This window comes from Ruditapes philippinarum, unplaced genomic scaffold (genome assembly GCF_026571515.1).
Source record: "Ruditapes philippinarum isolate M1 unplaced genomic scaffold, ASM2657151v2 ctg171_1_1_1_1, whole genome shotgun sequence".
NCBI classification, from domain to species: Eukaryota; Metazoa; Mollusca; class Bivalvia; order Venerida; family Veneridae; genus Ruditapes; species Ruditapes philippinarum.
In genome coordinates, this window is record NW_026860846.1 from 46,897 (window position 1) to 74,363 (window position 27,467).

Genomic DNA, 27,467 nt, shown 5'->3' on the forward strand with positions numbered 1-27,467 from the left:
ACTATTGATTTTTTCAAATTATAAAAGATTGCAATATCGCAATATCTCAGTAAATATTTAATATTTACCTGAATTGTTATTTGCACTTCCTACTTCACACGGTGTAAAGGTAAATAACTCCTCTATTAGTATATCAATCAGAATGAGGCCCGTACATGTTATCTTTAATAACTTATTAGGTAATGTTAGGAATTAACTTAATAGTAAACACCGAAATGACTCAAATATTTGAATAAAGTATATTGATTTTATATTTTGAAGTAAAGAAAATATATTTTAAATTTGTATCAATTCGATTAGATTGTAATTTTTAAGTCCGTGATCTAACTAATGAAAATTAATTTTTGAGTGAGTGTTCGCTAGGGACTTTGTCCGTATCTATTATCACAAGTTAAAAGGACTAAACAGATATCGGGTTAGAGGAAAGAAAATGCTTATATATTTAATTTTGAACAATTCTAGAAACTTTGAAATGAAGAAACACAAACAATGCGGGTTCTCTATATGATTTTGTGCATGTGCCTCCCTCAAACAATGAAAATGTGAAGAAAATGTGTCTCTGACGTGTATTCATTTTAAAGACGGTACGGAATACCGGTCTGTGAACAGGACACTGGAACTATCAAGTTGTGGTGATTAAGCGAAGTTATAGAGGCATTTCTGAAAATGAGCAAGTGCCTACAAATGGAGGGGAACGGTAACATTGATTGTTAGTTGCACTGTTGAATACGTTGGGAAATTCCCCGGTATTGGGGTCTTCCAGGACCACTTGCAAAAAGACAAAATGTAGAGGAACATATTGGAATAAGATTGCCAGGGCATACCTTCTTGGAATAACAACTTTTAACAAAAAACTAATAAATAATTAACCACATCAAGAAAGCAAACACAAACGAAACAAATGAAATAAGGCTGTAATGAACCAACTGTTCCTAAAATTCACTAAATGATGCTGATGAATAAAAAAAAGAATGAAATCAGATAAAATAATTTCAAGGAACATATATAGAACTATGAGGCTTCACGACAAAATATTAGTAAAAGAAAAAAAGAGGAGAAAAAACAAGCAAAAATCACACGATACAATCGAAAGTTCAGACAAAAGCACAATGCACCAAATCATTTCAAATTGATCTTATTATTCAAAGGGAGTGTATTTCACGATATTAAATCATTAATTGACAAGAGTTAATGGAGCGTCTAGAAAATTGGTATTTCTTTTTCCTTATTACGGGCCTCTTACTACAAGTAATTCTCACGGTAATGTAGAAAATACGTATATAGTATAATCTTTAAACCTTTGTTATAAATAATGTATTACTATTATAAAGTAGCATTAAAATCCAAAAAATATTTTTTTTTATTAAATGTAGTTAAATTTCATAATAAACATAGAATTTTAGTTCATAACTCTATATACTTCCTTTGTAAAGATCAGAGACTTCAAAACAAAGAAGGAAGATGGCCGACTCAGAAGGTCGGCTGTCACCTTCTTGTCTCGGTGAATTTGAAGACGAGGCACTTGATCCAAGGATACAGGTACTAAATACCATAAAAATTTGCTGAATCACAACCTTACAGTATTTTTGGCCGGTCAGTTTTCGTGTGACAATATATTTTAGCATCATCAAGAAAAAATAAAGAGTGGTCAGGTTTAAAAATAAACAGAAATACGCAAAACATTAAATTATCTGGAATTCTTCTGATAGATAAAAAAAACTCTTTGTGCTTTTACAGTACTCAGTAGGTAGTAAATCCCATGTAGGCATCTTAAATTAAAGTTCACAATCTGCTTATATGAAAAAGGCAAAGCCTCAAAGCGAGCTCGATGTACTTTTAACATGAACACTGATGAAATTATACAAATGTTATAGTATGAAATAATCGCTCATTTTTATTTCAAATGCAGTGACGTCACACGTACTGTGTTAAATATGGCTCCGCCCCTGTCGTTAAATGAATAACGAGTTTTGAAAACTTTGATAAAACTTTGTTTGTTTGTTTTATTTCACTCTATAATTTTTCAAGCGAAATAAAGATTATTAAAAGTGAAATAAATGTAAAACTTAAAACATTTACGACATTAAAATAGCGTACTTGATTTGATTGTTTTGCATGTGCTGTTTGGCGCTACATTGTGACGTCACGTAAACAATACTTTAAACGTCTGTACAGCGTTAACGACTGAATAAAAGATATTGGTGTTCGGATTCATTTTCTTAGTTAGACCATTTTCTTTCATTCTAGATAGTTTTCACAACAAAATTCGACAAAAAAATTGTTTTTATTTATCAGATTTTTCAAACAAAATGCCGCCTTCAATTTTCATTTTCTGTTTTAAAACTGTCATTCGATATTTTATACACAGCTTCCGTTATTCTGGTTCCCTTTCCAATTATGGTTCCCATAGACGTGCGCGGGTGACCAGTCTACACATCCGTTTTCAGTGAAAATTCCTCAGTTTTTATCGTTATCTTTCAATTCGAAAAGTTGCGATGTGTCCAATTCGGTACTTTGGACGAAAGTTTTCAAAACCATCACTTAGCAGGTACTCGCGTTACCGTAAAGCTCGCTTTGCGAGCAGGCCCTTCGGGCCAGCTCGTCAAGCTCCCTATAACACTGTAATATGAAAAAGGCAATGCCTCAAAGCGAGCTCGATTTTCTTTTATGGGAAGTGACTAGCCGTACGGCTAGCCAAAGGTTCTAGCCGTACGTGAGTCATGTATGACTAGCCAGGACTCACTGTGTTGTCTAGCCTTACAGCACTTTTCAAAATAATGTGAAGTCGAACATGCATGTGTTATTTTGTGCCTCATAATTTTGATTTGTTGTTTTATTTGTATGAAAGATGAATTTTTGTTAATTAAGCACATGGGTCGAATAAATAACGATCGGAGTGGAATAAATTAAAAGAACATAATTTTCAAATAATTTTCAAATAAAATACAGTAGATAATATCGAACATAAAAGCACAATCAATTAATTAGCCTTAATTAAAGCTTACCCAGGGACTGACAAAAGAATTTTCACGGAGCATGCAAACTTTCTTTAATGATGGACAAACTTCTATACCGTCGGCAGGGCCAAAAAACCCTTCTTTGTAGAGGCCAAATATAGGCTGCTTCCCCAACCAAACTAGCCTCTTTTTTTCCCCAGTTTGGTCCTCAAAATTCCCCAGTCTTTTGAAATTTCCCATAGAATTTATAACAAAATTAAATGATGCTGTTGAATTAAGGTCTTTTACTGCCTTATTAGTATTTCCCAGTGCTTTTTACTTTTCTATTTTGAAGGACTTGTTAAAAGTTTGTGTTAAATTTGAGACCCCTTTTCCCAAAATATGCCAAAATCACGCATATTTTCCCCAAGAAAAAGGCCGAGGCCCCTTCCCCAAAAATGGTGTTTTGGCCCTGGTCGGTAATTGACGCAATTATCAGAGCCCAACAACAATTATTTTTGTTTGTTTTTGTTTCATATTAAAGGTGTTGAAAATTTAACTTAATGAAACAAAAAAGGATTATCATCAAAATTTTGTAAACTATTTCAATTGATGTTATTTAACTGCGACCAAACGCTATTTTTTCTCGACTCTTGAGATGACAAAGATCGATATTCTCAGTCTTCGACTTAACCCACTCAACCGACGACCGAGTCGAGTAAATTTGCGGGTGGTCGAGTGAAAATTCCAAGCTGGTAGCCCGTCTGGTCGAGGGCTTTTTTCATATCCAAATTAAGAAAATGTTGGAAATATGCAGAGCTCCAGATAGCAATGTTTTGGCTTTATGAAAATACAATATATTTCTGCTGAATTGGATGGAAAACTAAAAGTACTATTGTCAACACTGCTGTAAGTTGAAAACGAAAGTAGCAGGAAGTGACATCGAGTACAAAGGGAAGGTAACTCTTGGGAGTTTCTAAAATGAAATTATTGATAAAGTTAAATTTGGTGTAATCATCGTAGGACTTAACCTAATATTCAATTTGTTTAGACATATATTATAATGTTTTTGCTACAAAATAAAGAAAAATGTTGTACTTGCCACTTTAGTTATTGGAAAACATATTTCTCCCTTACCATCAGTTCTGCAGTTTTGTACTCAATATTTTCGTACCAAGTTTACAGTTACGGACAATTTCCTCAAAGACTAATTCTTTGTGTATAAAAGTTTTAATTCTATTGTATTTATTTTTCATTAATTCTAATTTCAATTATGAATAATCAAAACCAAAGAATGGCACTAACATGTAGTCTGTAGAAATACAGTATGAATAAAGCCTCATGCTGACCATGTAGCTGATTGTAAAAGAATGTGACACATTCAAACAACAACATGTCAGCAACAAAAAAATGAGTCTTGTCATTAATTTGCTGTGTTTCCTAATTAAACCCTAGTCTAGGGAAACCTGCCTTAACAGAGCAAGTTTTGTATTATTTCACATTAAATCAATATTTTATTATAAGTCAGTCTGATTTATGTAAAGAAAGGAACTTTTTAGAAGGCAATGAAATTTGATAACAAAACAATGCAAATTCTTTTTATAAATTTTACCCCAGAATTTTCATTTTACTCTAGATTTTGACGAGTAAACCATGTTGGCCCTAAAAATTATTTGCAGCTTTATTGAACTTAAAACGTTTATGAAATATTATTGATTGTTAGACATTTATAAGGCGTCAACACATGCTTCACAATATGTCTTTTCTCTTGTATTTTGAAGGCACTAAGCCAAAAAGGAACACACCAAAAAAAAATATACGATAAAAGTAATACGAAAAGGAATATAAATATGTTGTCAATGCATGTATCAGCCGACATGGTTACAGTAAACGAGAAGAGTATTTTCAGTTTTTAAACAATTTTTTTCAGTGTCTGTGGACAATGCCACAGAACTATCAAAATATCTTCTTTTCATAATAATTATGTAGTTTAAACTCTTCTTATTTAAACAATGAAAGGAAGAAAGGAAGAAAAGTTGATTTGTTGATATTTTAATAATGTAAAATGGTATATAAAACATATAGTCTTTAGAAAGTGTTATTTTTGTACAAAATGTATGCAAAAAATACCATTATGGTTCGGGCTAGTTAAAATGTGTTTGGGCTAGTAAAATTTGTAAGCTGCTAGCCCGACTGGGCTAGTGCTGATAAAAAATTAAGGCCAAGACTGTATTCTTACTTTTTACTGTAGCCTACAAGGAGATTAATCTCTAAAAAGTAAACATACTAAGACAATTGCTGTTTCTTGGTTAAAATCCTCGCTTAAAGTCATAAAATAACATATGCATTTTCGACTTCCATATAATTTTGAAAATGCCGTACGGCTAGCCAATACAGTGTGTCCTTGCTAGTCGTACGTGACTCACGTACGGCTAGAACTTTTGGCTAGCCGTACGGGCCCGTACGGCTAGCCACTTCTTTCTTTTATACTAAATTTATAGTGGAACCCCATTGTATCGTGCTATTCATTGTATCGATCCAGGGTTCTCACTAGTCCATGGACTCCCAAGTCTGAAAAAGTTGGAGTCCACAAGCGCGTCGCAATTAATATGTTTAAAGATTAGTCATTTAATACTCACAATAGCATTGCTGATATTTTGAATCTTCAAGAGACTTTCAAAGTTTATAGTTATTCAAAACAAACTCTGAACTACATAGTATAATTATTGTTTTGTTGTTTATATTTATTATGAAACATAAAATTATAATGCATCAACACATGGAAATTGTGTGTTTTTTTCTCACTTTTATACCAAATCAAATTTTATTCCGGTTAAATAAGTCCACTCTTAAGACCAAAAGTTTGTATTTGTAAAAAAAAACGTAAATGTATATTGGCAGCGTTTAGCGGAATGAATAGGAAAATCCTGTACAGCTTCACAAAGTATATAAGAGATTCATCTGATCGACAATTATTTTAGCAAATATTTTCAAAAGGGGGCAAATTGATGATCGATATTTAAAGATTTAAAATTGATTAAATCACAAAGAAACAATTCATTCACATGTTTGGCTTGGAAACTGAGAACTTTTGTGCCCTTTGCGAAACTTTAGGGTTTCTGGCGAATGTGAAATCGACGATGTTCGGGATCAATTTTCAGATAGAATCTAAATATCAAAGAAAAGCGTATGTGTATTTTGGTTTGCTGTCCCGGCATTTCGGCACAATACATGTATCTTAAATTCTTAATACTCTTATAGAACGTTTTTGCAAGAATGAAAACTAAAGCAAAATTTTGCCTAGAAAATGCCGAAAATATTCGACAATAAGTCATAATTACACTCATTTGTAAACTTGCGGCGTAAATAGTCAATAGTTAATCATTTTGTCGGTAAAATTTGCTAATTTCCAATCAACTGTTGATCGAAGATAAAAAATTATCACCTCGTTATATATCTGGTTATTACATGTTTAGCGCGTGTATACATTAGTCTGATATCTATCTCGAGATAATGATTGAAAGCGTTATCGCTGATTGGCTAATCGCTTCACTGGTTGATGTGCATAGGACTGCCTAACTATAGACTGACACGCGCTGACGTAGTTGTAAACAATCGGTAATGTTTTTGCGTCCCCAGGCAAAATTAAGGGTTTGCGGAATCCTTGCTCTGAAATATTTGCGTCCAGCTATAATAAACATGCATACCTGGACGCTGAAATAAGCGTCACCGAGAACCCTGCAATTATATGGGAACCATAATAGGACAGGGAACCAGAATAAATGGAAGTAAACAGTGTATAAAATATGGAATGACAATTTAAAAACGGAAAATGTAAAATAAAATTGATCGATTATTTTATACTATTAATAATTTCACGGTAGCCTGGAACCCAGTTGTATCGATCTATTTATCCATAAATCACAACTGCAGTTAAAAATATTTAAATCTCCCTGAATTTTTATTTTGTATCATTTTTTTGTCATAATATTTACATGGCAGATATCACAAATATATAGTTTTTAGCTTTGGAATATACGGATATTTACAGACATGTCAAACAGGTTGAAGAATTAGGTCACGCCGTTATATTGAGGCATTGTGAGAATTGCCCAGTTAGTCAAAGATTGGGAAGCCTGACCTATCTTTATGCTAGATTTTTCAGTTAATTAGAATCAAAGATGTCTGTTTTAAATGTCAGCATAAATTTAGGAACTTTCAACAGACAGTTAAAGTACTTTTAATAAGAACGCACTATTTATATGTCTATTTATTATCTACAAAGTCTGACGGTACTGGAAACGTGTTTTTTATCATTTTTACAGCACAAAAAAATGCGAAAGATTTTCGTGACACTGTTGTAAATGTAAACAATCAGTAGCTTGTGCATTTTGCCAAAAAATCGAAAGATTTGTAAATAGATTGAAAACTGCATGGTAACTTGGTGATGGGTGTCATTTTCAGTATTTGTTTTATGTAAATGACAATAAAATCTTAGAATTTTATATTATTTTTTTGAAACAATACAGCTAGTAATTGGAAACTATACAGCTAGAATGTCAATGTAATATTTATTATATATTTTTATTTATAGGATGAATTAGAGAGGTTAAACAAGGCTTCAGAGGAGATCAACAGATTAGAGTTGGAATTAGATGTATGTAGAAATTACATTTAAACATTTTACCCATATTTTAACAAAAAGGAGATTTCTCCACATTTATATTTGTATAACACATGTATTGACAGCAATAGTTATGTCTGGTCCAATTGAAAGAATATGATTTTCTTTTTATAAAGAACAAAACAGAATCTTTGTTTGGAAAAACATAGATTACGCACAAAAAAATGAAATTCTGCATACAAAAAAATAAAGCAATGATAAATGGCAATGGTCAATTATAGCTAAGCTGTAATTTCCTTTCACTATGATGCAATGTGTCCTAATAAAAAAAGTCTATTTAAGTTTACAACAACATTATTGTGTAATTTTTAGATGACAGTCTTATTTGAACAATTGATTTGTTTGTAAATTTAAATTCAGTTGTATACTGAAATAGCAATTAGATTATCATTAGACTTACAGAATTAATATACACAAATGTATACATGTAATAATGATGTATATGAGCTTTAAGTATATGAGAAATATTTGAGTGATCTATACATTTAAACTGCAGGATGTGAAGTGGTTTCACTCTTCAAGTGAACAAACATGACCAGTGTGTATCTCCAATAACTTCATCAAATAAGGAAGTATCAAAGAAGGTCACACTGTCATTAACTTGCACATATTCACAGATATTTAAATGGAAACCTACTTACATGGAAAAAATGTAGTATACGTGTGATTCATATGCTGGTTCAATGAGCAATTTTACCATTTTATCCTTTTATTCACTCAAACCAAGTGTGAAATTATTTCATTTCCTATCTATATTATAGGAAACTCTGACATTAATTAGCTATTTTCGTTCTCAGGATGCACGAGCATCATTCAGACAGGCATTAACAGATTCTACATACAAACTTGATGCCTTGGCCAAGAAGCTTGGATCTTGTGTGGATAAGGCAAGACCTTATTATGAAGCTAGGCTTAAATCCAAAGAGGTATGAGATTGTATAATATATGTATGTGTAAAAATATTTTAGTAATATTTTCTATCTAGATTTCGTTTTTCAAATGAAAACATCAAGAGTTTTGTAAGTAATAATTGTTATAATGTAATTTTCTAACTAGAACGTCTCTGCTTGATGTATTAAGTATTTTTTCATGTTTCATATGTCAGAATTTAAGTGCAGATCAATTTCTGATGTAGTAATATTATAGGGCCGGGAATTGAAAAACGAATACGAATATTCGAAAGAGAAAATGTTTTTGTTATTTAAAATTTCAATTAAGATCGTAAATTAAACCATTGACTTTTACTTGACCAGGTGTTCACACGTTTGTATGACGCGTGTCAACGATTATCACCAATTAACTGTGAAAACTTTGGGGTCTTGTTGATCAAAAGGGCACCCGTTTCACAGTTTGCAATTTACCTGGTTAACAGTTTAGAATGTATTTTTTCTGATTTTAATTTTCTTATTTATTGATTTCTGTGCTATAATCTTTCCGATTAATCAATATTTGTATTAAATTTTGTGAAGAAGAATAAATCGGCATGCATTAATCGGTGGTTATGAAAGCATGGGAAGTGTCTATATTCCGTCAGAATATATTTATTACGTAGATATTACACTTCGTGTGATATTTACTGCATTATAGCTTTTATAAAGAATATTTTAAACCTTATCTAAAATTATAAATCAATAAAAAAATATTTATTACAAGTTAAGTTTCAATATAATTATTTGTTATTTGGGTTAACATTCTACGATGATTCATATTACTGTCAATCAAGTAACGTGAGTTACATCCCGTTAATAAGACAAATAGGATTAACTGAACAAAAGGCGATCAAATTATGAATTTATTTCAAATTATAAACATATATGTCGATTTACAATTATTGTCAGACAATATATAAAATAAAAAACTTTGACGTAGTAATAAAGGTGTTTTTAATCGTCGATTATTACAAGCATATAAAAGTAGTATAGTATTCAACGTAATCAATTTCGAATACGTATACGTCAAAGAGAAATATTGAAACAAATGTAAAAAACGAATATTCAAATATATTCGAATATGGAAAACAAATATTCGAACATCAAATTCCTTATTTGTTCCCAGCCCTATAATATTAAAAATCATACTCAAATACCTAGAAGTGGGACGTGGCCGAGTGGTTAATGCATTGGACTAGTAATCTATTGCTGACCAAGTGGGTTCAAACCCTGTCAGGGGCAAGCTGTTGTTTCCTTGAGCAAGAAATTTTATATTCATTGCTTAGTATTGGTTGGTTCCAGGAACAGATTGGAGAATGTTTCAATAAGCTTATAGCTTCCAACACAATTGAACTAAATAAATTTATATAAGCTAAATACCTCGAACTGCACTTCCACACTAATTAATTTTAGAAAATTTAAATTTTCTTATCATTTCAAATGTTGTAAATAGTTTACATTATTTTGACAGGTACATGTGGAGACACAGAAGGCTGCGTACATGTTTGAGCGTGCATGTAGCATGCATGAGGCAGCTAAGGAGATGGTGCAACTGGCAGAACAGGGTTATATGCAACGAGAAGACTCGGGGGACCCTGCCTGGCAGGAAATGCTCAACCATGCTACCATGAAGGTTAGTGGGGGTTTTTTTTGCTCTTTACTTGTATAAACTTCCAGTGGACTTGTGGATGTAGCTAACCTGATGTCTCATCCTGCCTGAAATAATGCATTAATTAACATCTAGCTCCACAAGGTAAAAGGGAAAATCTCAATTAGACCTTTACATTTTTAACCAGGTTTTCCGAAGGAAAAAACTGGTTATTAGATTGAGGTATTTCGGCGGGCGGCGGACGGGCGGGCGGGCGGGCGTAAACAATTTCTTCTGTGCGCAACTCCTCCTACATTTCTCAACGGATTTTGACCAAACTTTCACAGAAGCTTTGTCATCAAGTGCCCTGGCGCATATTGCCAGGGTTTTGCAATTGGTATATATTTGACCTAATTATGGCCCTTTGTTTTTTTTCCTTATATAAAATATATAGTGAACAATTTCTTCTGTGCGCAACTCCTCCTACATTTCTCAACGGATTTTGACCAAACTTTCTCAGAAGCTTTGTCATCAAGTGCCCTGTCACATATTGCCAGGGTTTTGCAATTGGTATATATTTGACCTAATTATGGCCCTTTGTTTTTTTTCCTTATATAGAATATATAGTGAACAATTTCTTCTGTGCGCAACTCCTCCTACATTTCTCAACGGATTTTGACCAAACTTTCTTAGAAGCTTAATTATCAAGTGCCTGGCACATATTGTCGAGGTTTTGTGATTGGATAATATTTGACCGAATTATGGCCCTTTGTATATTTTTTCCTTATACAGAATATATAGAGAACAATTTCTTCTGTGCTCAACTCCTCCTACATTTCTCAACGGATTTTGACCAAACTTTCTTAGAAGCTTTGTTATCAAGTGCCTGGCACATATTGTCGGGTTTTGTGATTAGATAATATTTGACCGAATTATGGCCCTTTGTATATTTTTTCCTTATACAGAATATATAGTGAACAATTTCTACAGTGCGCAACTTCTCCTACATTTCTCAATGGATTTTGACCAAACTTTCACAGAAGCTTTGTCATCAAGTGCCCTGGCGCTCACTAAATTCCCATGTTTCTTCCAAGACATCATTCAAGTATTTTTTTAAAATTGTGAACATACTTTTCTTGATATCGCACAAAACACCACACGCCAATATTGTTGACAAAAGAAAATGACAAGAGACGCAAAAATGCAAAAATTAAGCAAAAATAAAGTACTGTTTACCTTTCTAAAATATTTGGGGAAAAAAGGCGAATAGACAACATAAAATTTCTCAATCATTTTTGTTTGAGGAATATTAAAAAAGCCATAATTCCTCCTAAAAGTTCAATTAAAAACAAATGCCCCTTCATGACAAAGCTTTTGTGAAATATTTTGCTGAAAACCTGGTTGCATCGCATTGCGATGTTCCTTGTTTTTGTATAATTTAAAGAAGTGCATTGACCTTTGTGGCTGAGTGGTTAAGGCTGCTGGCTTCAAAACACATGCTCCCTAACCTTTGTGGATTCAAATCCTGTGACCTTTAATAATTTCATGTAAAGCTTGCATATGTTACATTGATGGTTTTACTCGAGTGCTCGCTCTACTCTCTGCTTGGGAACTCGCTGTGGGCTGTTGTGCTCGTTATTTGCTTTGGTGCTTCCTCATGGCTGAAATATGAACTTCTGAAAAATTGCCAGAAATTTCATTTACAGTGTCAAAATGTGACTTTTATCTAGTACCAGAAATTATTTATAAATATTTGTAATACCAGCAAATATTGGAATATTGAAAAATTAATTCAAATATTAGGGGCAAGAGAAATATTATTTCTCTTAATTTTTCCTTAAAGTTAAAACGAAAGTCATATATTTTTCTTTAGAAGTTTGCACCTGGCTAATTGTCTGCATTTTTGAATAACATGTGTCAATAATGCCATTATGTCTTATTTACTGTTAAACATTGAGAAACAACAGCAATAATCAAGTTTGTATACACCTGTTTTTTTTAACATCCTAGTATTTATAACCCTGCACCATTTGTTAAGTGGAAGATTTAATGTTTTAATGAAGTGTTTGTATAAAACAAGTGATGTCATGTGATAGGGAAAAGTGTTTACTCAAAGGGGAATTCAGTCTTTAAAATTGTGAAACGAGTGCCTTGTAGGTTCATAATTATAAGTTATTTACCAAGATCTATAACTATAGCATGTATTTTCACTGAACTATTACCTTTAGGAACTTAGAATTCTGGCAGGGCCTTACATTACTATTTAGTTTTGAGAACTTGCAGCTTTTCTTTATAAAGAGCAAGTAAATTTAATTAAAAATTTACTTTTTATGCATAGTTCTTTCCTACCTTATAATTAGTTACATTTGCATTGAACTGTTATGATGTTTTGATATGCTAATATATTCCACAGGTAAATGATGCAGAAATGGAGAGACTCGAAAGTGAGAAGGTGCACTTGAAGACAACTCAGAAGTTCAAGGAAGCTGAAGAACAAGTTCTTAAATTACAAAAAGATCTCAAGCGTTCGATTAACAAATCTAAGTAAGCATGTATCAAGTGTAGCATGATCAGGTGTTTAAGAGTGTGTCTTAGTAAAGAATGGATTTTTGTGTGGGGAAAATTGAACAGTTATTTGGGATGACTTGACTTTAATTGTTTTTACTAGATCTTGTTTTGTAGGAGTTACAGTATTAGGTATTTCTTTGTTAAAGCTACTGTCCCGCACAGAACAGGCTAAAACATCAATGTATTTGTTAACAGTTATTGAATATGAATAGAAGTAAAATTTGCAGTTTCCATGAGATCAGGGTGACCGTTAAAGTTGTTATGCCTCACTTGACACAGATATAAACACCGCCGTTTATCACACCTGTTAATTAGTAGTGAGTAGAACTGCTGGTTGAAGGTAGAACTTACTAGATAAATGTCAGTTTTAAACTGAAATAACAAGATAATTATGTTTGTCTTTAATGTTACTTTTTATCATGTTTATAGTCATTACTTTCTCTGAGTCTGATATGTAGTGCAGGATATAAAAAAGAACTTACCTAGTGCACAAATGTCTTACCCACCACCAATTGTCCTATGTGCAACCAGTTAATGGGTGTTTATATTTGATTCAAATTAAAAGGCAATGTTTACAAAATGAAACTTTGCAATGGTTTAGATTACAGCAGAATAAAAGTTACTAAAATGCTTTTTCATCGAACAAGACATGTATTAATCATCTTGTTCTATATAAATCTATGAGTCTGTAGTGAAAATTTTATATTTCCATAATATTATATTTAAAAAAACTGTCAAACTACCATGTGTGGGATAGTAGCTTTAAAAGTAATTTTGCATTGTAAAAGTTTAATGCATGGGATTAGAATATGAAAAAAAGAAGTTCTTAAGAAGTGAGTTGATGGTAAGTGTTTGTTTTTAGATTGCTTATTGAAGCTTTATGGAATGTTTTGTATGTCTGCAAGAATTCCTGTCCTTAGTTGAACCAAAATAATTATGATGTTTTCTTATTGTAATATTCCATGCAGCCATTCAAAAATAAGAATTTTTACCTTCTACCGAGCGTCGAGGCTGCCATTTTATGAGCCCATTGTATGATTTTAGTCATGTGATCATCTGCAGTGATATATAGCTTCATGATTCTACAATCTGGCCCAACCTCACCCACACCTACCCATAATGTCATCCTATCACTATTGTACCCAAGAGGGTAGATTACTGTGGCAGACAATTCAAAATTCACGATAGACAATGGATTTGAATGAATGTTGTAGTATTTTCCTAAAGTATTGCACACATTTGTGTTCAGTATTTCTATGAATTGGTATAAATTTATTAAAAATAAATGACTTTATATGTATTTGAAAGCTTTGGGTTCTAGTTTACTTAATAGCCTCAAACTTTGTTATGTGCATGCATGAATATTATAGATGTTGAGTCTATTCAATTGAAAACAACATCACATTATGGCAAAATCACCCTCAAAAAGAAAGTAACAGCTTACAAAACAATTTGACATACTTTTCAAGTTTTGTATTTTTGATATATTTTTTCTTGACCCCAAGTTCTTTCATATTATTAGTAATATGTACATATTGGTTAATAATGTTTGAAGCCTGTCTATTTTGATTTTTTCCAATATAAATGCAAGAAAATGTTGTCTTGCATGTGCAGATTACATTTATTCATACTTGTTATAGAATAAACCCTTTTTTTGTTCAAAGCATTTTGGCATGTCTGTCACCTAAAAGACGCATGAAATTACCTTTATTTCAGTTTTATTTCTAATAATTTTATCAAATTTAGGCTTAAATTTAATGAAAAATATTGTATGCTTTTTAGAAACTTTTTTTTTATTTAATTAACTTTTTTCAGTTTTTGATTTCTAAAATATTTAATGAAGAATTAACAATAGAATATTAAGTAAAAATTTTGTGGCAAAAAAAATTTAAAAAATTTTAACATTTAAAAATCTTATATTTTGTTATCACCAATATGGTAGAGTTTTGTAAAGAAGAATTTATAAATGTATGTCACAGCTGATTTTTTATTAAGAAGTATATTGAACGAGTGATATTTATATAGCTAAAATATGTGAATCTTTCCGCCACCAGATTGTCGGTCCGACGTAGCTTTCTCAGGCTCTCAGACATTGTTAACCAATATGAAATAGAACTCTTGTAAGTTGTTGGTATAATCATTGTTGTCTATTTATGTGTTCACTGTCCATAATTTATGTAAATATGTAATGTATTGAAATGTATTGTCTAAATATATTATTAATTGTCCGTTTGTGATAAGGATGAGAAAAATTAATAATTGTACATTGTATGTGAAAGTCGTAGATAAATTTTTGTGAGGTATGCTTTTGTATGACCAAAATCCCACATTGAAAAATATAATTATAACAGTTATTCCATTATGCAGATTTTAAGTGCTGTATTTTAAGGTTTTTCACTTCCTTAATCATGGTTGTTACAGAAAATAATGACTCATTTTATACAAGTGCTGCATCCAGTTATTTATGTCTTTGTCAAGTGTTTGAGCTTACAAGATTTTAGAATTAAGATCCTAATACATGTATATGAATACGAAATTTTATACTGTTAAGCTACTATTGTTAGGTCTTACTTTCTGTCAAAGACTGCCTCGTAAAAATATTGGTCTGAAGTTTCTATTTCTATTTATATTGTCAAACAAAAAATACCAAACATTTAATTGAAATTGTGCTTCAAATATAAATAGACATTTTATTGATACCTGGCTTATTTTAAGCTTTATTTTTGTTGACAATCTTCAGATACTAGCAAAAAAAAACCATTAAAATTGCAAAGACACCAATAGTTTCTATTTTGTAAACCTTAAGAATAAATAAGTTTTCATATAGGCTCAAATTGATGAAATTGTAGACATGCAGCATTAAATTATTATAATACAAATTTTAGCAAAGTTCACTTTTTTTCGTTGAAAATATATGTCCCATATTGATTTAGAAATACAAATTTTACTGTATCATGAGCTTAGTTACTAATAATAAATCAAGAATTGTCCAGACTTGATAATACAAAATGACCTTTTTCCTGTAAAAATTGTTGTGCTTAAAGTAATTAATGAAAATATCCATGTTCAAAGTATTTATGTATTTTTTATTGCTATTGCAGGCCATACTTTGAAATGAAAGCCAAATTCAATCAAATGATGGAGGTGAGAGCATTAATTACTTGACAAAATATTATCCTTGTTAACATGTACATTCATGAAATAAAATCTTATATGAATATGTATTCACAAGTTTTTATGAGACACCATTATTTATTAAATAACTTTTTACATTTATTGTTTTTAGAAAGTTTATGAGTAATAAGCTGTGATAAGTAACATAGCAAATGTTTTTCAGGAGAAGAGTAATATTTTATTGTTACTTTAAAAAATGCTTTGTCTTCTTTTACAGGATAGAAAATCAAATGTAATGATGTTGGAAGAATCTGTAGCCGGTACTAAAAAGACATACTCAGATGCTCTCCGTAGTCTGGAGGAGATCAGTGAAGCAATCCATCAAAAACGTATTGATATGCGTAACCAGGCCGAGCTTGGAATACGTGGGGCCGGTGTGGGGTCCGAGTCCCCATCTCCACCTCCGATGAGGGGTAAAGTTCATGTTCCCATTGATGGTAAGACAACGCATTTAGCTAGTAGTTGTAATACGGGTAACAGTCCGACAACAGTCACATCTGCTCAGTTTAGCGTAAGCGATACATCTAGTCAAGATTTCCGACCTCCGTCAGTCATTTACTCGTCCCCCGAGAAAGCTCGGAGAGAGAGTTATCGCCAGGCAATCGAAGCGAGACAATCCATGCAGGGTAACCTTAACGATATAGGTGAAGACTACAGTGTTAACCTTGATGATGAGTATTTAGCTTTACCGAAAAAATTATCAAAAAATAGTTCTAATGAGGACGTGTCTGATGATATATTTGATAAAAGTAAAGACGGAGCTGCAACACAGGACTCTTTAAGTATTGATACAAACACTTCAGATGGATCCTCTAATTTGTCCACATCTCCAGCAGGAATGGGCAAAAAGCCATCTTCCAAATTGAAAGGTCTCATTTTAGTCCCTGTTGGGGCAGGAATGGACCCTTTACAAGCCAACATAAAAATAACTACAAAACCACATGTGGCAAGGTCAAGAACTGAACCAATAAGGCCAATGTCATACCCATACACTCATAATACTGATAACAAGAATAGAGTTGTCACCCCTACTGCCAGCTCTTCAACCAAAGAGGAAAAGAAAGTAGGAATGGAAGAGGAAATCACCACTCCAAGTTCAGAAAAGTCATTCAGGAGATTGTTGAAAGTTCCGTCGGTGCAAGACTTTGATGAGGGGTCTATATCTGATACAGAAAGTATTACAAGTGGGACAATGCTTGACGATGACCAAGTAGAATTTCTAACAATGGACTTCTCAAAATGTAGATTAGATTCACTGGAGGAAAGGCAAGAAATTCATGAATACAGGAGGTTTAGTTTGCCTCCAACTCTAAGTCAAGTAGAAACTTTTGTTCGACAAGTGTCAAATGAAAACGAGGCCAGTAAAAGTCCGGAAGGTTTAGGTGCTGATGTAAATGACACAACAAATAATACTCTAACAGCGGAGAATATAGTGGATCCTGACACTGTATATGAAGTTTGAACGAGAAAATAATGGCATTTTTGTGTCGCCTCTACGGAGTAGTGGCGACATATAGGGATCACTTCTCCGTCGTCTGTCTGTCTTTAATTTTAAAGTTTGTCCGGACTACTTCTCTTATACCACTAATGCAATTTCAATGAAACTTTACAGGATTGATCTGTAGCTCAAGTCCTTGCGCATATTGCACGGGTTTTCTGGTTGAATGATTTTTGGCCGAGTTATGGCCCTTTGATAAAAAGCTGTTTTTTTCTGTGTGTTGCCAGATACGCAAAAGCTTGTGCGGACTACTCCTCATAAACTACTGGTGCAATTTTATCCAAACTTTACAGGAATGATCAGTACCAAGTCTAGTTGTGCACTGTCTGTCTGTCTGTCCGTCTGTCACAAAATTTGTCCCAACATGAAATTGGCCATCATGAGGCGACACATGTGATTACTGATCGCTCTTGTGAGAAATAGGTGTTTTTAGACTTTTACACAGAAAAAAAAGCTTTAAATTTGATTATATCTTTTTTAATGGCATAATAAATTATTTTGATTTGTAAAATGATGGAAAATTAAAAACTTGAATTATATTATATGAATATTTCATATGAAAGTGTAATGTTTAACATTTATTTTGAAAAAAAAGAAATTTTTTTTTTTTTTAGATTTAGTCATATTTTCTAATTTTCTTTAAAAAAAATTCATGAAAGCAATATTCTATAGCTTCTCAACATCACATACCAGTCTAAATACAGTCTAGTAAAAAATGAATGAATTACATTTAAGGTAATATTTTCGTTGTCACTTATATTGTAGTCTAATTATAGAATTATTTTTGTCTTCAATCAGTCAACTTCGCTAAACCATTCACCCAATTCATTATGGAACTTTGAAATCCACAATTTATGTAAAATTTGGGAATTTATTATAGGCATATTCTATCATTCATAATTTTTCTTTTTGAAATTGCAACAGTGGTACAATTTAAGCTTTACTTTTAATTATTTATTAACCCAAATATGTCATTCTTAAATTTCTATATTTGTCCTGGACAGATTAACACCTAGTTATTATATTGCAATGAAAATGCTATTGTGTTATTTTTTTCTGAATGATTAATAACAGACATTCAGTTTTTACTAGGCTACAGAAAAATATAGTACAGTTGATGTTGTGTTGTCTAGTTTTAAATCAATACTCAATTGAATGCAGCATTTTTTGAGATTTTGGTGCTGTATGAATGGTTTGGAAAAATGTGAAACTTTGCTTAGAAAAATGTGAAAATACATTGTTTAATTGGATATTTACGTATTTATAAGGCAAAAATAGGATTTTTTTTCGTGTAGAGCTTGTTTAAAGTGGCATGGTTCTATACATAGGTACAAGTGGCAGGGTTCTTTACCTTGGTAAAAGTGGCAAGGTTTTATAACTTGGTAATTAGTGGCAAGGTCCTATAACTTGGTAAAAGTTGCAAGGGTATATGACTTGGTAAAAGTAGGAAGGTTTTATAACTTGGTAAAAGTGGCAGGGTTTTATAACTTGGTAACAATGGCAAAGTTCTAAAACTTGGTAATAGTAGCAAGGTTCTAAAGTTGATAAACGTTGCAAGGGTCTATAACTTGGTAATAGTAGCATAGTAGCAAGGTTCTATAATTTGGCAATGATGGCAAGGTTCTATAACTAAAAAAAGCAAATATTAGGAAAATTAATGACTGTAAAAGGAAATATAGGCAACAGAAATTCGAGAAATAGAATCCTAATAATGTATATTACTACAATAAAAGGGGAAGATCATTATAAGATGGAATTATTCATTGACAGAAGACTTGATTTTTAAAATTTATATGCTGGCATTGAAAACAGAACTTTGCCACCAGTATAGAGATGGGAAAATGTTTGCATTCAGATGAGACAATGCAGTTTGTAGCTAGATTCCAGCATAATAACTACCAAAATCTTTAAAAGCTTTAATGCCCTAGAACTAAATTGAAAACTGGTCAAGTCTATTGTTTAAATTTTGGGAGATGTTAGATATGCAAAATATGCATTACATATAGGCAAGAGAAAAAGCATTTGCGAATCAATTTGGATGTAATGGTGAAATATTTTGAATTAACTGCAATACTTGTTAAACATGAAATGTGATATATAAGTTGAGTATGTACATGTGTAGGTAAAAACAGGGTGTTACAATTTTATTAAATGTTTTTTTAGTCATGATAGTCAGTCATGTTATAATGACAGAAAATTTGGTTAACATTTATTGTTTAAGTGATAGTAATTATGAAAGCACTGCGTGTTTGATGGTAAAAATGATTTTCTGAATTCTTTAGAAAAAATGACTTTCTATAGTAATATAAATGTTGTAAGATGAAAGTAAACTTTTTGTTTTCTTAATTTGATTTTTTACTCTTTTAGAAATGTTTTATTAATATTTTCTCCATTGAAAAAGATACTGATTTTTCATTTATTGTTTTCTGTTTTCTCTATTTTAGAATATAGGTGTTTATAGTATCCTGCATTTGTTCAGTAGAAATCTCTAGACCTCATTTTTGTATTGTTTTTGTAAAGTGTGATATATTCTATGTTCACAAAAAGAAACATTTTACAGAGTTATTAGATACCTCATCACTAAGTAACATTATTGTGTTATTTTTATGTACACTGTAAAGCATGTAGGATATTTTAATATGTTAAGGATCCAGATCTCAATATAGTTGCTGCCAATGAATGAATGATGAAGATGTTGGAAAAAAGTTGTGTAATTAAACTAATACTTTAACCTTTCCCATCAGTCAACAGCCATGCAGACTGACCCAATCTGTCTTCAAATCAGCTTTAATTTCCCATCCTGATATCCCCAAAATTGATAATGTTCAGTTTGAAAAAAAAAAAAGAAAGCTGGAGAATTCCATTTAAGACATTCAGCTGGTTAAATATATTAACATAACATTATTTTGCGTACCTGATCAGGATGGGATACAAACAATTTAAGTGGTGATAACCTCATCTTGCCTCCTGTAGAGATCTAAGCCATCATGTAAATCAATGGACTCTGGTCAACATAAATGTAGTCTGTCCAGATTTTATACTTTTAGGTACTTGACTTTAGGACATTGATACTCGAATCCATTGAATTATTAACTGTGTAATACAGCAGTCATACAGTCTATATTATTGACTGGCTAGCTTCAAAATCAAATCTAGATGTTCCGAAAATTGATAATGAACAGTTCCAAAAATAGAAGCTAGACAAGTCCATTTCTTTTATTCAACAGGTTAAGTGTTAAATAGCAATTGTTTTGTGTCTTTGAGGTAAAATCTAGATGTTATTATCTCAATATTTTAGTAATACAGTTTTAATTGTGATATTAGATATAAAAAGTTTTAGATTTTTATATGTAACGTAAAGATACAAAGATCAGCATACTGTTAAGATTTTTATTGTAACTCTCTAAACTCTGTAATGTCAAGCAGCTATAATGACTTTTCTATGGCCACTGAATAAAGCCAGACAATTCTTTAAAATGATGTTGTCTGAAAGAGTCTATTTTATTGGCTGTATAAGTTTGTTTTGAAATCTCTTCAAATAACAATGGGCAGTTATAAATTCAAAGACACAAATTTAGCAGGCTTATATTCATCATTGTATGAGGGATGTTATATTTATTTCTTATATACTTACTATTTTAATACACAAAGTTTGGATTTTTGTGAGCATTTTGTTTGGACACCAATTTAGACTTTCAAAATTTTCATATTTTGAAACTTTTACTGAAATTTGTCATTATGATCCCCCTTCCTCCCTCCCTCTATTTTAATGACACTTCCCCTTTCCCTTTTTAATTTATTCAGATTTCATGTATGTGAGTGAGTATAGTAGATCTTATAGGAAATGAATCTCTCTCTATGATTTATCTGTTTTATTTTGACTCTCACACACACATGCAGTCTAACCAGGCTGTTGGCTGACCCTATTTTAAATTTTTATCTTGATATCCCAAAATTTATAAAAAGGATCCTGGATAAAACCATTGAAGAAATTTAGCAGGATCAGAACTTTAATGTTTGATGTACTAAGCACTAAGCCAAAATTTTACTGCGATTTGATGAAGTTATTTGAACTAATTCTTCACTTTTCAGTGAATGAATTGAGTTTATTAAGCTTAAATGATATTTCAGCTTGTCTGTTTTTGAAGAAAAAGTCCTGATATAATGATCACTGTGGCATTCGATGCAAAAATCTTTCTAAGGGAACCCATTATTCATACATCAACATGAAACTTGGAATATTTGCTTATTTTGACTAGATGCAGTTGTTAGACAAGGGGCATAATTCTGAAAGCTATATTTTTGTAGTTACGTCCCTTCTTAACTTAGAATTTTTGTCAGAAGTGATTATTTTAACAGGCAAGTATTAACACTGCATGTAGTGCTCTTGTTTACAATGGTTACAGTGTTCCATTGTGATGACAACAGATTTTCCTCAATTTTCAGACATTTAAAGGTTGATTGTAAAGTTTGATTGCCTATCTTGAAAAACAAATTTAAATGTGCATCATACAGCTTTTAACTACTAGTACCTACAGTGATTGAACTTTGCCACCAGTATATAGCCAGGCCAGCTTGCACATCCATGCAGTCTGACCAAGCTCTGTAATGTTGGCTGAATAACTTTAGATTTCATTTTTTATATCCCCGAAAATGGACAATGGGCAGTTTAAAACACTGATCCTCGACAAGTTTGTTTACCTTTAAGTTATAAATTGAGATAAGCTGATTTTTATCTCTTAAAATGTTGAATAATTTAATTCTGTAGCTCATGCATGGAATACATTTGTTGTACTTTATACAACTTTTTAAATAAATAATGATTAGCTTCGTAGGTTTGTGTAGAGGTATCATGGATATTTAATGATTGTAATGCAATACGAGACAGTGTGTGTTTGAACTTAATGGGGGGTCACCCATGTTGAGTAAATGTTGACGGTTATGAATTGTTTATATCATAAATGTATCACAGCAAAAGTTGTTAACATTTTGTTAGTTTTATATTGTTTTAGAGTGATATAAAAGTTAATAAACAATAGTTGATTACTTATTTGTGTTTTGTATTTGTTGTTTAAAGTAGCCCAATAAGCTAGCTGCATGATAAAAATAGGTTATATTAATGGGTGAATTGCATGTCAATTCGCTATAGGACCGTTTCAATACGGATCGCAATGTGTTTGAAGTTGATGATTTAGGGTTAGTTTCTTTTGTATTGTTTTGCAATATTAACCTGAGGCATTTGAATACCCAATTGCCTTTTGTACCGATTCCCAAGTAAACTACAGATTTTAAGTTTGGTCCAACAGTATTATGTATAATTGAAAATTGCTAACTTAACATTAGCCTCGAAGGTTGTACGTTCGAATCATGATGGAACTTTTTAGCTCACGTGAGCTTTTTAGGATCGTTGAATGTCCGTCGTCCGTTAACACTTTAGCGGTCACATTTTTGTCTCGATTATCATCAACCATGTTCAGGATGGTTGTCTAGGTAATTCTAGGTTCTAGGTCATCTCAGATGAAAAACTAGGTCACAGGAGCTAAAAATGGAAAAAATCTTGTTAAAACTCTAGTGACTACTACGTTGCTCCAAATATCCTGGAAATTGGTCTGAAAGTTTGTTTTGACGATTTCTAGGTCAAGTTCGAATATGGGTCACCTGTGGTCAAAAACTAGGTTTCACCGCCTAAATATGGAAAAACTTTGTTAACACTAGTGGTCAAATTTCTTATTCAATCATCATCAAACTAGGCCAGGATGCTTGTCTAGGTATTGCTCGGATGAGTTCGAACATAGGTCATCTCAGTTTAAAAACTAGGTCACAAGTGCTAAAATAGAAAAGTCTTGTAAACACTCTAGTGGCTACTGTTTTGATCCAAATATCCTGGAAATTGGTCTGAAAGTTTGTTTTGATGATTTCTAGGTCAAGTACGAATATGGGTTACCTTGGGTAAAAAACTAGGCCACATCGCCCAAATATGGAAAAACCTCGTGAACACTGGTGGTCACATTTTTGACTCAATTGTCATCCAACTTGATCAGGATGCTTGTCTAGGTAATTGCTCGTATGAGTTCGAACATTGGTCATTTCGGACAAAACAAACAAGGTCATAGGACCTAAAAATATGGAAAAACCTGGTTAACACTAGAGTTCACATTTTTGACTCAACTGTGATGAAACTTGATCAGGATGCTTGTCTAGGTAATTGCTCGGATGAGTTTGATGGGTCAGGTGAGCGATCTAGGGCCATCTTGGACCTCTAGTTATTTTTCTTAAATCACTATTATATTTTGCGAAACTTGAGCATTCTGTTTAATGCATGGAAATCACTCATTGTATGGCTTCACATTTTGAAACAAACGAAATAAAATGTTATACATGTATATCTATCAAAGTTATGAACTTTAAAATGATATACGCCAGAAATCAAACATGTGGTTATCAACTCTTGTTGCATTTTATTAAAACAAGCAATTCGTTGAATTTATATCCCCTGCCAAGTACTGGGTTCTACTAACACAACAAATGGAGACGCTTTATATATTTATCATGGCATGTATTGATTGTTCCAATAAATTTTCATTGAATTCCAACCAGTAAATGCAGGGAAATAGCGCAGAAACGATTGTTGCTCTATATGCATACTGCATAACTCTGTGTTGAAGGGTCTGACTAGTACAAGATGACTATATGCACATCTCCTATTGGTATTGATTGTTTCCACAAAGTGTTCTTGAATTCCAGCCAGTAGTTGCAAAGAAATAGTGCGGAAACGATTATTGCTCTATATGTATACTGCATAACTAATCAAGGGTCATAACTCTGTGTTGAAGGGTCTGACCAGAACAAGGCGACGATATTGGCATCTTCTCTTGGTATTGATGGTTCCCATCAAGTTCCATTGAAAATCAACCATGTTGTTGCAGAGAAATAGCGCGGAATCGATATTCTGACGAACGGAAGGACGGACGGACAACGCCAAAACAATATCCCCCTCCCGATTCCATCGGCGGGGGATAAAAATGAAATAACCAGTTCTAGAAATCTAAATAAATGATTTGTCGAGGATCGAAACTTACCACACAAGTTCACTACTCGATAATTGGACCGTGATTATGGATTAAAATATTGACATTAAAGTCACAATGGGAAAATTACGGAAACTAATGAAAAAACTTCCTGAAATTTTGTAAGTCTCGTTTCTATTTTGCCATACTATGGCTATTGATTTCAAATCCAAACAGGGATGCAGAATTCACTGTAGGAATCAAGCTATCCAGGTACTGTAAACAAGTGCAGTGGCTCTAAACAGGTGTCCAGGTATTCTTAAACTTGCAGTAAAGCAACTTGTAGGGGGCTTAGATGTTTAGTTACTTAGTATGTAGCATCTTCTAACGAAACTCCTCGATATAATGTTTTAAATCATTGCACTGGTGTCGTAAATTGCTCTACCGGAGTGTTTCTATTGTTTTATGAAAGAAAATAAACTAGACCTTCGGTAATTAATATCTAGCATTGCCGTATAGACACTATGAAAAGCTGTATAAATCATGGCCCTTGGGTTGAAACAGTTTTGTAATAGCCTTTCTGGATATACCTTTATAATTTATTCACTGGTGTCTATCCTTAAACAAAATATTCATTAGGTTCCATTTCCTCACTAGATAAAGGTGTTATAATAATAGTTTAACTATTTCCACATACATATCTCTTTTTATTCCGGCAAAACTTTACAGATGTTTAATCAATAATTGTCCTTGAATCATAAAGGTTCTTCCTTGATGTTTCAATTGTTTTGTAATATTATCCTTTGAAACAAAAAAGACTCTTATATTATTGATATACAGCATTGTCAAAGGGACCTCTACAAATACACACAAATCATGACCCGTTGGTCAAACGCAGTCTCAAAATGATTATATTAAAACACCCAGAAAATTATTCATATATCGGAGATTTTGATATGTATATAGCATTGTCTAGTTTGATTTTTTTCGTCAACTTTTCAAATCACTGAGTTAGAAATAACGGTTAATTGCGTTAGTAATTATGATGTTATCACCGGGCGGAAATGACAGAGTGGTTTTTAGCTCACCTGTTACAATGTGACTCGGTGAACTTTTGTGATCCGTAAACTTTTACTTTAAATGACACCTCCTCATAAACGGGTAAGGCAATTTCATCCAAACTTCACAGGAATGTTCCTTTGATGATCGCCTTTAGAATTGTTCAAAGGATGTTATTCCATGCCGAACTCTGGTTGCCATGGCAACCGAAAGCAAATCTTTTAATAACCCCATAGAGCTAGAGCTTAGATATTTAGCATGAAACATATTCTAGTAAGAGTCTACCACGTTTATTGAAATAAAAGCACTGGAGTCAAAATTGGACCCGCTCCGGGGGGTCATTTATTTTTCTTATATGTACACATTTTTGGAACTGTTGTTTCCTTTAGCAGTAACACCTAGTAAAATGTTTTAACACATGAACTGTTTCAGATACAAATATGACCTTTGTGATATCAGTTTGAGATTTAGATTTTATATCTGTTTTTGTTTATAGTTTACAATATAACTTGTTCCTTGTCATGGAGAGTTATTATATTCAGGTGAGCAATTTCAGGGCCATCATTGCCCTCTTGTTATATATTTTTTACCGTTTTAACCTCATTATTTTCACTGCAGTCTATCCTTAAACAATATTCATTTGACAGGTAATTAGTTCCAGTTGCTATAATAAAAGAGTAACTATATCCAGTAACATACCTCTTTATATATTCTTGTATGCCTTTTACAGTTGTATGAATGAAAATGTATTACTTGGTATGAAAGAGCATATTTTTTATGCTTAGTTAAGTCCAAAAAATGCTGTATTTTTTTAGCTCACCTGTCACAAAGTGAAAGGGTGAGCTTTTGTGATTGCTTTTCGTCCGGCGTCCGTCGTCCGTCCGTCCGTCGTCCGTCCGTAAACTTTTACTTTAAATGACATCTCCTCATAAACTACTAAGCCAATTTCATCCAAACTTCACAGGAATGTTCCTTTGGTGGTCACCTTTAAAAATTGTTCAAAGAATCTAATTCCATGCAGAACTCTGGTTGCCATGGCAACCAAAAGAAAAAACTTTAAATATCTTCTTTTAAAAAACCATAAGAGCTAGAGCTTAGATATTTGGCATGAAACATCTTCTAGTGAGTGTCTACCAAATTTGTTCAAATAAAAGCCCTGGGGTCAAAATTGGCCCCGCCCCAGGGGGTCATTGATTTTCCCTATATGCATATAGTAAAAACTTTAAAAATCTTCTTTTTAAGAACTCAAAGAGCTATGGCTAAGATATTTAGCATGAAACATGTTCTAATAGGTGTCTACCAAGTTTGTTCAAATAAAAGCCCTGGGGTCAAAATTGGCCCCGCCCCGGGGGGTCATTGATTTTCCCTATATGCATATAGTAAAAACTTAAAAAATCTTCTTTTAAAGAACCCAAAGAGCTAGAGCTAAGATATTTAGCATCAAACATGTTCTAATTGGTGTCTACCAAGTTTGTTCAAATAAAAGCCCTGGGGTCAAAATTGGCCCCGCCCCAGGGGGTCATTGATTTTCCCTATATGCATATTGTAAAAACTTAAAAAATCTTCTTTTAAAGAACTCAAAGAGCTATGGCTAAGATATTTAGCATCAAACATGTTCTAATAGGTGTCTACCAAGTTTGTTCAAATAAAAGCCCTGGGGTCAAAATTGGCCCTGTCCCAGGGGGTCATTGATTTTCCCTATATGCATATAGTAAAAACTTAAAAAATCTTCTTTGAAAGAACCAAAAGAGTTAGAGCTAAGATATTTAGCATAAAACATGTTCTAATAAGTGTCTACCAAGTTTGTTCAAATAAAAGCCCTGGGGTCAAAATTGGCCCCGCCCCGGGGGTCATTGATTTTCCCTATGTGCATATTGTAAAAACTTAAAAAATCTTCTTTTAAAGAACTCAAAGAGCTATGGCTAAGATATTTAGCATCAAACATGTTCTAATAGGTGTCTACAAGTTTGTTCAAATAAAAGACATGGGGTCAAAATTGGCCCCGCCCCGGGGGTCATTGATTT

The 27,467-nt window shown here is 32.5% G+C and overlaps 1 protein-coding gene across 2 annotated transcripts; it reads left to right on the forward strand.

The window, feature by feature from the left end:
* The first annotated feature begins 1,424 nt into the window (after positions 1-1,424).
* LOC132713545 (SH3 domain-binding protein 5-like) lies at positions 1,425-22,427 on the forward strand. 2 transcript variants are annotated; one of them, XM_060696181.1, is made up of 8 exons: positions 1,425-1,539; positions 7,531-7,593; positions 8,418-8,546; positions 10,021-10,182; positions 12,551-12,681; positions 14,760-14,825; positions 15,807-15,849; positions 16,097-22,427. In XM_060696181.1, exons 1-8 carry the CDS (start codon positions 1,462-1,464, stop codon positions 17,339-17,341), a joined length of 1,917 nt encoding a protein of 638 aa, XP_060552164.1. In that variant the 5' UTR covers positions 1,425-1,461; the 3' UTR covers positions 17,342-22,427. The 2 variants fall into 2 exon arrangements, with proteins under 2 accessions (XP_060552164.1, XP_060552165.1); XM_060696182.1 differs by lacking the exon at positions 14,760-14,825.
* The last annotated feature ends 5,040 nt before the right edge of the window (positions 22,428-27,467 follow it).